Raw genomic sequence first — 13,484 nt, 5'->3', positions numbered from 1 at the left:
CTCTGCGCCGTCTCTTCTTGTCCACCATTATTGACACTTCTGACATGTTATTAAAGCCTGGGAGACAAAGTAGTCGTATATGGAATAGCAGCTGGTGACCATGGTATTTGTCTCTACTCTTTGACTTAGTTCCAGAAAAATGAATCTTTAAGCCTGTTATCATTTTGTTTTTGCTGGGTATTTTTTTTGTTGTTCAACTTCACCAGACTTGTAGCATTTGCATCATTTTTTTCTTTATTTCTCACAAAACTTGAATCATGTCGATATCTGTTGATTCCAACCAATCAAGATCCCAGGGGTCTGAAACCTCATCACAAATTTCACCAATAGGAGATCCTCAGTCACCCTATTATCTTCATCATACCGACCATCCATGATCAGTCATCATCAACCCAAAGCTCACCACAAGCAATTATGTGGCATGGAGCAGATCTTTTCTCTTAGCCCTCTCCATCAGAAACAAGCTGGGTTTCATTAATGGAGCCATTTCAAATCTTGAAATCACAGATACATTATATCCTTCTTGGATTAGATGTAATAATCTTATAGTAGCATGGCTACTCAATTCCATCAACCCTCCCATAGCATCAATCGTTTTTTATATGGACTCTGCAATGAAAATTTGGAACACCCTGAAATAAAGCTTTTCTCAGTCGAACGATACAAGAGTGTGTAATATGTTGTGCACATTAGGTAATATTAGTCAGGGAACACATTCTGTGGATACTTACTTTGTTGAACTTAAAGGCATTTGGGAGGAATTGAGGAACTACAGGCCCCTGCCACACTGTGAATGTGGGAGGTGCAACCCATAATGCTTCAAGAAATATACAGACCAACATAAAAAAGATATGGTCTTCATATTTTTAAACGGATTAAATGACTCTTTCTCAGCTATAAGGTTACAAATCATACTGATGGATCCCATACCAGCTCTTAACAAGGTGTATAGTCTGATATTGAGGGAAGAGGCACAAAGAAATATGTTATTTCAAAACTAGCAAGTGCTTGAAACCTCTGCAATGCTCACTACAGCAGATACAAGGAGAAAGTCTAAGAAAGAACTGACCTGCAGTCATTGTGGCAAAAAAGGACACAGCAAAGAAAGGTGCTACAGGATCATTGGATTTCTTGAAGATTTTAAATTCACAAAAGGAAAGAATAATGTGAAGAGAGGAAAAGGAGCTGTGAACAATGTTTCAGCAGGAAGTGATCTGTCAGCTGATGAAATCCATACGGAACAAGAGGAAGGTCTTGGTGGAACAAGCACCATGTCTCAGATGTGTAACCTACAGCATCAAGTCAACAAGTTAATGGAAATCTTGAGTGAGAATGGATTGACCAGCAATGAAGGTAAGAACATCTCTGCAAATAACCCACAGACAAAGCATTCACTGGCCAATTCAGCCTTTGCAGGTATTACCTTTGGCCATTTTTGTTTCAATACCCTAAACAACATGCCTTATAAATTTAGAAATGTGAATCCTCTCATGTTAAAACACAATTGTTGGATAATGGACTCAGGTGCAACAGATCATGTCTCATACTCTTTAGAACATTTCACCTATGCAAGACCTGTCTCTAATTGCTTTGTGCATCTACCAAACAACAGAAAAGCTGTAGTGACTCATATAGGAACTGTTAGGCTCACCCCATTGTTAACCTTAAATAATGTGCTTTGTGTACCAAGCTTTAGATTTAACCTTGTATCTACTGGTCAATTGACTAGCACCAACTCGATTTGTATTCTATTCACTAACATGTATTGTATTGTTCAGGACATACCCTCATGGACTGTGATTGGGGTAGCTAAGGCCTTTTCAGGAATTTATTTGATGGAAGATAGAAAAGAACAGCAAGATCTGTCCAGCTACTGTTTTGATAAAGTTGTCAAGTTTCCTTTTATTTCACCAGTTAGAACCTACAATACAGGGCATAAGACTTTTGATTTATGGCATTTCAGACTTGGACATGCACCTTTGGAAAGGATTAGTGTAATAAGTCAATAATTTCCAAACATTAAATGCTCAAATGACCTTTTTTGTGAAATCTGCCCATTGGCAAAACAGAAAAAATTATCTTTTCCAGTTCATATTCAAAACACAGAAAATGTTTTCGAGTTAATTCACATTGATATCTAGGGACCCTATGAGGTACCTACCTTGTTCAATCAGAAATATTTCCTTACCATTGTAAACGATTATAGTCGTTTTACATGGATCTTTCTCATGAAAAATAAAACAGATGTTTCCAACATGATACCTGCATTCAATGCTTTTGTTCAAAGACAATATGATATGAAAATCAAATGCATAAGAACAGATAATGGTCAAGAGTTTAGGCTCATAGATTTCTTTGCTAAGTCAGGCATAATCCATCAATTATCTTGTGTAGAGGACCATCAACAGAATGGAACAGTTGAGAGGAAACATCAGCATATTTTGATGGTTGCAAGAAGTCTGATGTTTCATTCAAAAATTCCAATTAAGTTATGGGGGGAAGCAGTCCTGACTGCAATACATGTGATCAACAGAATGCCTACTAAAATCCTCAAAAACAAATCACCTTATGAATTACTCTATAAAAAGCTGCCATCCTATGCACATTTCAAGGTTTTTGGCTACCTTTGTTTTGTATCTACCTTGACTAGAAACAGAAAGAAACTAGATGAAAGAGCCAGTAAATGTGTCTTCCTAGGGTTCCCGAGCAATGTTAAAAGGTTTAGAGTGTATGATCTGAATGCACAAAGAGTCTTGATTTCAAGAAATGTGGTTTTTCATGAGGAAATTTTTCCTTTCCAAACTTTACAAGATAATATGCTGGAATAAACATTTCATCAAACACCTCAAATACATGACAGATATTTTGATCTTTTTGATCAAAATTCACAAAATTTTCAACACCAAGACCTTCAAGCAGTTGAATTACACTTACCTGAATATATTTCACCCAATGATCAACACTCAGTATCACTTATGAAAGACTTGGACCAAAATAACCCTGATGAGGCCAGTGAGTCTACTAGTGCTTTTGCAAATGGCAGTACTAATGAACCTGAAGCTATAATAACTGGTGACACACAAACACAAGTTAGAAGAAGCTCTAGACTAAAACATATCCCAAAGTACCTTGAAGCCTACTAATTAGACTTGCCCTCTCAAACCAACAGTACTACTACACATCCTATTGCTAAACACCTATCCTATCACCAGTTATCACCTGCTCATAAGTCATTCACCACTTCACTATCAGCCATCTTTGAACCAAAAACTTACCAACAAGCAGTCAAACATTATCACTGGAAAAATGCCATGACAATTGAATTGAAGGCTCTAGAAGATAATGATACATAGAGTATTGTTCCACTACCTCCCAACTGTCATGCAGTAGGTTGCAAGTAGGTGTACAAGGTAAAATTGAATGCTGATGGGAATGTGGAGAGGTATAAGGCACGTTTGGTGGCAAAAGGTTATAATCAGCTTGAAGGCTTTGACTATCAAGACACCTTTAGTCCAGTGGCTAGACAAACAACAGTAAGAGTATTTTTTGCATTAGCAGCTGCACATAACTGGCATTTGTCACAGCTTGATGTGAACAATGCTTTTTTGAATGGTGAACTGGTAGAGGAAATTTATATGGAGCTGCCACAGGGCTATGTAGTCAAGGGGGAGTGTCCTAGTCACTCAAAGCTAGTTTGTAAATTACACAAATCTCTTTATGGGCTTAAACAAGCATCAAGAGCCTAGAATTTCAAGCTCACTGCATCACTTCAAAAATTTGGCTTTAAACAGTCAATTTCATATTACTCACTCTTCACTATGAAAACATGTCGTAGAGATTTTATAGCCCTTTTGGTGTATGTTAATGACATTTTAATTGCAAGCAATTCTGTCAAAGCAGAGTCAGATGTCAAGGAGTTCTTGAGGTCAGAATTCAAACTTAAAGATTTGGGCAAAGTAAAGTACTTCCTAGGACTTGAGATTGCCAGATCACCAGAAGGCATATCAATATGCCAAAGAAAATATGCTTTGGACCTTTTGGAAGAACAAGGATTACTTGAAGCTAAACCTGTGAGTACACCAATTGACTACAATCACAAATTGGCAAAGTCCAAAGATGAGGACAAGTTGACAGACCCTACAAGCTACAGACAATTAGTTGGAAAATTATTATACCTGACATTTAGCAGACCCGACATTACATATGCAATGTAGGTACTTTCACAGTTCATGGAGAAGCTAGCAGTCCATCACCTTGTAGCAGCTTACAGGGTCTTGAAGTACATAAAAAATACACCAGGTCAGGGGATTTTGATGAAGTCAAAATTTGATTTAAGAATATCTAGGTACTCAAATAGCGATTGGGCAGGGTGTCCAAACACCAGAAAATCAATTACAGGGTACTGTGTCTTCATTGGTGACTCTTTGGTGAGCTGAAAGTCAAAGAAACAGTCTGTAGTGGCAAGAAGTTCTGCAGAAGCAGAATACAAATCAATGGCTGCAGCTTGTTGCGAAATCATTTGGCTAAGGTTTTTGATGACTGATTTTGGAATTAATCATTTTGAAGCTGTGAGCTTATACTCGGACAGTCGATCAGCAATACTAATCAGCAAAAATCCTGTACTTCATAAGAGAACAAAGCATATAAAGATGGACTGCCATTTTATCAGATAAAAGGTATTAGTTGGATTAATCAACCCCTTGCATATTTCGACACAGTTGCAGCTATCAAACATTTTCACCAAAGCACTTCAACCAAGACAATTCTATAATCTTCTGAACAAGATAAACGTTCATGACATTCACAGTTCATCTTGAGAGGGAGTGTTAGACATTACTCTCATGATGGTGATTTGAATAAATGTTTGAAGGATGAAGAAACACAGACCAAATAAAGAAAAGTGAGTGCATCAGCTTGCAGGAATGAAAGGAGAAGAGGAACCAAAACTCACCGTTTAAATAAAAGGCAGATGACCAATGCGCAGCATTTTGTTTTGTATTTAAATTTCAGTGAGTAGCTAATCATTAGTTAGTTAGCAATGTTTTTAGCTTTATTTTTCTTTACTGATCGCATACCTGTACATATAAATAGCACTATGTAATACCCTGATTTCAATGAATGAGATAATACCAAGGCACATTCTCATCCTCTGCGCCGTCTCTTCTTGTCCACATTATTGACTCGTCTGACACAAGCCATCCACAGTTTCACCTTTGAAATTTTCGAGAAGGTAATGATGGAATCCTTATGTCCAAATTATTTGTTTAATCTTAAATCCGACAAAAAAAAAATATATATATATATATATATATTACTATATACTTGTAATTCATAATAATTATTGTCAAAGTAAAAACATGAAAATAAAAAAGAAGAGATAATATAAACAAGAAGAGCAATCAAGTAAAGCCTAATTGCAATAATCGATGTATATGCGATGCTAGAATAATATTTTTTATATATCCCCCTCCTTGTTTTTTGCTTTCATTTTATTTTAGTGCGGATATCATCATTGTTAGTACAATAAACATGGAATATTAGACTCAAAAAAACAGACAATAAAATTAATCAGTAAATAAGATATTTCAGTCTCCTATCAAACAGATAAAAAATTTTAAAAATCTTATAAACATAAACATTATATATTCTATCAAATTAACATTTCGAAGCAAGAAGAAAATAATCCAGTGACACAATCTGTCACGTATTGTGCTTTGGGTGGAGGACCGTTCGTGCATAAAATTACACATAACATATAATAGAGCAGTGATGGCAGACGGTACTGGCAGTGGTAGATAAGGCTGGGATTGTCCATGGTTGGCATCGAGTTAACCACTTGGTGCTTGGCCGTTGACTGGAGAAGATGGAGATGGTCCTCCGTCCTTTGATTTTGATTTTCTACCACTCCTGCCAGGCTTATTGGGTACCACAATGGCAAAGGGCATAGAGAATGCGAATCAAACATTATTTAACTAACAACCGACGACCAGGAAAAGATATTTCTTTCTGATACTTGCAGAACAAACATCGGGCAAAGGACAATAAAATCCATATATATATATATATATATATGGTTTTTTGAATTTATATTCTTTAAAGCTTGAACTTTCACTGTTTTTTGATTTTAAGCAGACTGGGCTCGTAACATTACGCTGGCCTCTCTCTAGTTAGGAATATAAAAGTATGAGATAACTTTTTTTTTTTTTGAAAGTGAAATTGCATTTCATTAGAATGCGAAGGGAAGAAATTGGTTTCCCTCGGCCCAAATACAAAAGACAACCCTCATACAAAAGTATGAAATAAATGATACTTTACAATGTAAATCAGAGACGTGTTCAAACACATATATGCGAATTTAAACACATAATTTTGATAAAAACGGATTAATTTTTGGACAAAATAAATTGTAAATACTATACATGTATTACGGATTCCAGATAAGTAAAGATGGGTGGACAAAAGCAATACTTATCATAACTCTATTGTATATAAAAGGAATATCCAATAAAGCATGTGACATCTGGTCGGCTGCGGAAGGGAGAGAGAAAGAGAAAGAGAGAGGGAGGGCAAGTGATCCAGGAACCAGAAGTAGTGTCAAGAGTGTATGATTCAAAGGCTCTGCAAGGCCACGTTACAATCCGGATATAACAGGGACAAACAAAGAACTGCTAGGTATGAATCTGTTAGAAACACTTACGAACTGTTAGAGATACTGCGAAATCTGTTAGAAACACTAGGAATAGAGCCCATTTTTCTGAGAAGCAAGGCAAAGGCAAAACCTTGAGATTGTTTTGGGAATTCTTTTCTTCTTTTTGTGCAGACACCCATTCCAGAAATTTCTCCTTTCACCTCCTTCTGTACTTTTGCTTCTTCTTTTTTTTTTTTTCCTTTGTTTTCTTTTTCTCTTTTGTCCATCTCTCTCCTCTCTTTTCTCTTTTTGATATCATGAGCAGTAAAGGTGGGGCAGTGGTGGACGTGGAGGCAATGGGTCAAGGGTCAGGGATAAGGGGTTTCCATCTCTTTACATAATCTTCTTCTTTTGCTTTTTCAATTTTCATTTTTTCTCTTCAACACTGGCAGCATTGTGATAGACCAACAAAACCCAACTCTCTCTCACGAATGCCAGTTTCAGTATTTCCCCAGGTTTTGCTTCTAAAGAAATGTGATTGATAAGTTATTTTGGGTTTGGGTTTGGACTTCAATCTAGCAGGTGGACTTGATGATGTTTCGTAGGCCTTTTTCGAGGCTTGGCTTTGGACTTAAGTTAACAGTCGGCTATACATTTGTAGGACATCTCATTCTGATCTGAATTATAATTATTGGATGGCTGGCTTTCGGTTTTAAGGTATGTATGGGTCGGGTTTTGTGATTGTGTAGGTAAGATGGAACTGAAATAGATTTTAATGTTTTCTTTTGGATATTCACATTAGTCATTTTTCTTTAATTGAGAATTGTCCATAAACGCGCCTGGTACGGTCTACTTAAAAAACTACTGTTGTATTGCTTTATATTTTCTACTAATACCTATGATATTTTACATATGTAATTTTTAATAAATGAACTTGTTTTATTCCTCACCCGTAAAAATTTCTAAAATCAAAGATATAATAAACACAATTATTACAACATGTATTGTATTCATGTGCAAAACACACGAATACATTTTTAATATATATATATATATATATATATATATATGAATGTTAAAAAAATTTTGATTGAGGAAAATGATCGTATTTATTTATTTTTAATTTTAAATTTTTTTATCCTTAATATTAAAAAAATTATGCCATTTGAAAAAAAATATAAAAAAACAAAACCAACATTTTATAATTGTTGCAAGTAATTTTTTTAATTTTTTATATTTTTAATAAAAATTTGTATCCAAACATTTAATTTAATAATTGATACATATAATTTCAAAATGTTAAATTCAAATTTTTTTAAATTAAAAAGAAATCTAAAAAAAAACCCATGCAATCAAAATTGATTAATCTGTGAACTGTTTTGAATAGATGTGAATATCCATTGTATTTCATAATATCTAATGTATGTCTCATATCTAATGTACATATTTATGTTGGTACATCTCTATTTTCTGATTTCATTCAATATATGTACATTCTTATTTACTAAGTGTATCCCCTCTATTTATATAAATTCATTTCTCCTTCATCTATGTGTGTTTATAAATAGAGGCATTATAATTGATGGTTGAAATACTGGAACAATAAATTAAATAAAAAATCTTCTTACATTCCTACTACTTTTTCTAATATTCTTTTTCAAAGTTATATTTTTCAACATGAACTTTTTGAAGTATGGTAGTGTTTGGTATGAAGAAAGTGAGAACACATTTCTTGTAATATGTCTAATTAAATTACATTACAGTATTTGTTTTGCAACAGACCACTGCAATGTAAGATTACAATGCAATCACATTATAGTCAAGGGATGTAATGTGATTGCAATTTAAAACTAATACAATCACATTATATTCCACTCTGTAATGTTGTTGAAGACATTTTTACCCGTCAAATTTATTACTTTGTTAAAAATATTTTATAATATTGTAATTAAAATAAAAAATATTAAAATAAAATATATAATATAAGAATTAAAAATAAAAATAAAATATAAAATATTATATTTAAAAAATAAAAATAAAAATATAATATTATAATAAAAATCAAAATATAATATTATAATAAAAAATAAAAATAAAATATATGACGTTAAAAATATATTTAAAAGATGATATTATATAAAAATTAACAATAAAAAATATAATTATATTAAACTTGTATTTTAATAAATAAGGATAATTTGAAAAATTAACATTACATTCCCAATAGAGTACTTGAAAATCAAACGTTGCAATGTTATCTTCTCTGTATTTTAATTATTATTTTGTTTGTATACCAAACACTGTAATGTTATTTTCTCTACAATCACATTGCTTGCAAGACATTACTTGCAATCACATTACCTGTAATCATATTACATTATAAAATACCAAACGTCACTTTTGTTAAAACTGTATGTGTAAACTGAGAATGAGCAGGGGTGGTTCAATACTTTTAAAGACTTAAAGCGATTAAATATTTAAATGAAGCTCTTTTTATTAAATTACCGTTAGTTGGAGATCATTAAAATATGTTACGTTTATTAAAAATAAAAAAAATAAAGAATTAATAACATTACTGGAATTAAGAAATGATAAAAAATATAAATTTATTAGGTACATAATTGAGAAAGTGAGAGAATATATCATTGCATTAATTGTTTTGACTTTTATATAATTGGAGAAGTGAAATAAATAGTTGAGAATTAATAAGAGATAGAAAGTGAGAAAAAATAAATATTTAATAGACACTTAATTTAAAAAATATTTTATTAATTACTTTAATTTTTATATATTTTTAAATATAATTAATTATATTATACAAATATATGGGGCTTATAAAAATATAGGACCTAAAGCAAGAGTCTTGGTGGCAGGGTAACTTAATACCTTTAAAGGCTTAAAGCGTTTAAATATTTAAATAAAGTCTTTTTTATTGAAATTAAAAAAATTGTTGTTAGTTAGAGATCATTAAAAACACATTACGTTCATTGAAAATAAAAAATAATTGAGAATTATTAACATTATGATAATTAGAAAGTAATAAAAAATAGAAGTTTATTAAGTATATGACTAAAAAAACAAAAAAAATATAATTTTATTAATTATTTTGATTTTTATAAAAGTAGAGAACTGAAATAAATAATTGAGGATTAATAAGAGGTAAGAAGTGAAAATAAATAAATATTTAATTTAAAAATATTTTATTAATTATTTTAATTTTTGTATATTATATAAAATTATAAAACCTATAAAATTGTGGAGCCTAAAGCATGACCTTTGGTGGCTTTTTGGTAAAGTCGGTCTTGCTTAGTGGGCGGCTTTATGCCAAAGCCGGCCCCAAGAAAGGAAGTCCCTGAGAATATTACGAGATTGCACCTCGCATCGGTTCTTGCACTCCAAGGCTCAATCTTATTTCCATCTTCGTGACAAAAGAGCCCATTGCAATTAACTTGATCTAATTCTAAACGTGGGCTGCTCTTCTCGGACGCTTGTATGTGTGCCACTTGCCAGGAGCCAACAACCTTTAGACTTTTCTAGATTCATGGCGCCATTTTCTTATTCCCCAAGCAAAACAAACTAATGAATTAATCATAGTTGCTCCTTCCGAATCTCTGGTCTGTTCTTCCTGGATGCTGGTGTGTGTGCCACTGCAGGCTGCCAGGACTTTTCTAAATTCATGGCGATTTGACAGCCATTAATTTCTTGTTCCCCAAGCAAGATAAACTAATGAATAGGTACATATTTATTTACTTTGCTTTGATAGTCAGCCCGCCGAGCTGGCAGTCAAACCCTGCCTATAATAAAGACATGCGACTCAAATCCTTTTGTTGCATAAACTAATCCACTTAAAAGCTTTATAGGCGATCTGAGGGCAAACCGTACAAGCATTTCTTAACATTGAAAATGGTTGGACTATCTACGTCCCCATGGCTGCTTCTTTAGTCTTCAACCGCATAGCTGCATCTTAGCAAATGTTATTCTATATGTATATGTATATATGAAGAGTTCTTTGCGTAGATGAAGAAGCCATCTCTTGCATTAATCATCCTTCGTCTCTGCGGGGAATATTGGATGTTCGTTTATGCTAGTGGACTACTCTGCCATTACAGGGCTTGAATACCTAATCCTACTACATAAAGCTAGGCCTAAGGGGCATTCTTTCACCTCTGCTACCAATTCAGTTTAGCTAGCTGTTGATGAAAGCATAACTGTGCTAAGGTTAGGCAACGAAGCTGATCATCTTGGATCCTGATGGTTGATCATGAGTGGGTTTGAATCAATTTCTCTATTATACAACCATTTTTTTTCAAATTATTAGTAATTAAAATAAATTGTTTTAACTAAATTAATATAATTTAATATATCGATTTGAAAGTTATATATATAGTTGAATTAAAGATGATTTTAATATATTTATTTAATATGTCAATATATGTAACTTAATTAAAATTTAAATTAATAATAATTAAAGATGGTTTTAAAACTAATTAACTTATAGTAATATGTATTTTTACCTCTTATTTTCATGTCTACTCCCCGATGATGATAGTCCATGAGTCTTTTTAAGGAAGAACCGACATCGTCGGAGACTGCTATTACAAAGTCTATGATGTGGACTCCAACATAGAGCTGAGGCCTGAGGGGTATCAGATATTCCAAATTCTTTTATCATATTATATATGTACATATATATTATTTTTTTTGCGAGATATTCTCTTTCAAATGTTTTTTTTTTAATTTAAGTTAAAAAATTGAATAATTAAAAATAAAAGATTGATGGCATAATTAAACCCAATTGAAGAACAATAACAAAGTTTGATGTTGAAGTATAAGAGCTATAATTCCTTTATACCTAAGAAGGATAAATGACATAGTATTTAAAAGATTAGAGCCACAGTTTAAGTTGTTTTTTCATCATTATATACCGACTTTTGGCTGCCTTGTTGGATTCGCTTACTACATATTTTGACAGAAAGAAATGAAGACAATACATTAGGTAGGTCTACTTTGCTTCATATTTTAAATATTTTATTACACTACTGACAAAGAGTTGCTCCTAAAGAAAGGCAAATGATTTGTTTAATCAATCTAAGGGCACTTTATAAGAGTGTTGATCAGGTGAGAAGCCAAGGAAGGGAATAAAGTAGCACTTCACTGAAAGATAGGGATCGGGGAAGATATGGGAGAAGAAGAGATGAGCAGACATACCCCATGAATGGTGGAGTTGGTGTCTTTAGATATATAAAGAATTCTTCATACCAGGTACTCCTATTTCTATTGCTAAATATTAGTATAGTTTGTTGCCTGATCGTCCTTCATTGGATCAAGGGGCAGCTCTGCCATTGAAGACATGGGAAGCCACTGGAATAAATAAATGTAGTTAGGGCAGGGAAGAAAGCCCACAGGTTACATGTTGAACCATGATAATTAGGGATAATACGAATTCAGACGAAATGATGATGATAGCATTAGATTGATATCAGCTCCCCTGTTTCAACACAACCTGGCAATACTAGTTTGGGAATTCTTACATTCTTAATCTTTATAAAGAATTACCTCTTTGTAGCAAGGAGTCGATCAACCTGTTGTAGTATGCAACTCCCTTCCAATTTACCTTCCCAGTCCCGTCTAAATAAAACCAATTGGAATAAATGATAAGCAACACGACACCAACAACAATTTCTGTTGATCAAAGTATATGTACTATGTTGATGATGGAAGTACCAGGGAAAATCCTGGACCATGAGATTGAAAACCTGTACGCATCAAAATTCAGGTTTGCCATAAGATCCACATCTTCCTGTAACAAAAGAGAAACGTTTTAAACTTGACAATCCCCTGTAGATGATGCGCAGGCCAGAAATAACAACTAAGGTTAACACACGTTTGTGGTTATAGAATTAGAGGGCTAAATGCCTATCAAATACCTACCTTGTAGCGATGATATTGGTCCACTGATACTTCACCCGTGCCATTCTTGGCAACAATCCCTGTTGATCATGTCACAGAAATTAACTCTTTTAAATTTGTTTTTCTTCTTTTTTACATTTGACCACTTTAGCATCAGTTTCATTACCGGGAATTTTAACGAAGACGTCGCAAATGCTGGGGCCACGACGGTCACAATGGGCCATGCCTTCGAATTGATAAGCGGACGTGGCTGTTCCGAAAACGAAACCCTTTGGAAAACTCTCCCTGCTCAGACCTCCAGTGTCTAGCTTCACCGTCTCCGGCTGCACCGCGACGCTTCATTGCCTGCAACGTACAGGGCAAGAAGGACTAGGCGGACCCAGAAAACCAAGAAACTCATTTGGACTCTCATTTTCAAGAGCTGTAGAGAAACTAGAGAGAGAGAGAGAGAGAGAGAGAGAGAGAGAGAGAGAGAGAGAAGAGTGGATAGTGAGGAGTGTAGGGAGGGAGCAATGTTTATTTTTACATTTGACCACTTTAGCATCAGTTTCATTACCGGGAATTTTAACGAAGACGTCGCAAATGCTGGGGCCACGACCGTCACAATGGGCCATGCCTTCGAATTGATAAGCGGACGTGGCTGTTCCGAAAACGAAACCCTTTGGAAAACTCTCCCTGCTCAGACCTCCAGTGTCTAGCTTCACCGTCTCCGGCTGCACCGCGACGCTTCATTGCCTGCAACGTACTGGGCAAGAAGGACTAGGCGGACCCAGAAAACCAAGAAACTCATTTGGACTCTCATTTTCAAGAGCTGTAGAGAAACTAGAGAGAGAGAGAGAGAGAGAGAGAGAGAAGAGTGGATAGTGAGGAGTGTAGGGAGGGAGCAATGTTTATTTATAGATAAAAAATAAAGTATAAAGTTGATCGGCAATCCCTGTAGGGTAAG

General features: G+C 34.0%; 2 protein-coding genes and 1 long non-coding RNA gene across 4 annotated transcripts; 2 read left to right on the top strand and 1 right to left on the bottom strand.

Annotated features, from left to right (window-relative positions):
* The first annotated feature begins 111 nt into the window (after window positions 1-111).
* LOC148763487 (uncharacterized) lies at window positions 112-2,114 on the top strand. The gene is made up of 2 exons (XM_088804658.1): window positions 112-1,416; window positions 1,779-2,114. The coding sequence occupies exons 1-2, from the start codon at window positions 1,023-1,025 to the stop codon at window positions 1,811-1,813; spliced, it is 429 nt and encodes a 142-aa protein (XP_088660784.1). The 5' UTR covers window positions 112-1,022; the 3' UTR covers window positions 1,814-2,114.
* A 4,378-nt stretch (window positions 2,115-6,492) lies between these two features.
* On the top strand, window positions 6,493-7,442 carry LOC108661335 (uncharacterized). Its single transcript, XR_001927092.2, has 2 exons — window positions 6,493-6,672; window positions 6,821-7,442. It is a non-coding gene; the product is annotated as an uncharacterized LOC108661335 (long non-coding RNA).
* Window positions 7,443-10,326: 2,884 nt separating this feature from the next.
* On the bottom strand, window positions 10,327-13,383 carry LOC148763486 (beta-glucosidase 44-like). Of its 2 annotated transcripts, XM_088804490.1 has the most exons (6): window positions 13,095-13,383; window positions 12,705-12,970; window positions 12,560-12,618; window positions 12,353-12,428; window positions 12,185-12,256; window positions 10,327-11,989 (listed from the first exon to the last, which is right to left on the bottom strand). In XM_088804490.1, exons 2-6 carry the CDS (start codon window positions 12,760-12,762, stop codon window positions 11,952-11,954), a joined length of 303 nt encoding a protein of 100 aa, XP_088660616.1. In that variant the 5' UTR covers window positions 12,763-12,970; window positions 13,095-13,383; the 3' UTR covers window positions 10,327-11,951. The 2 variants fall into 2 exon arrangements, with proteins under 2 accessions (XP_088660616.1, XP_088660617.1); XM_088804491.1 differs by lacking the exon at window positions 12,705-12,970.
* Window positions 13,384-13,484: the final 101 nt, after the last annotated feature.

Source organism: Theobroma cacao, chromosome 3 (genome assembly GCF_053813885.1).
Source record: "Theobroma cacao isolate CCN51 chromosome 3, ASM5381388v1, whole genome shotgun sequence".
In the NCBI taxonomy this organism is placed as follows: domain Eukaryota; kingdom Viridiplantae; phylum Streptophyta; class Magnoliopsida; order Malvales; family Malvaceae; genus Theobroma; species Theobroma cacao.
This window is presented reverse-complemented; position numbering and strand designations above follow the sequence as displayed.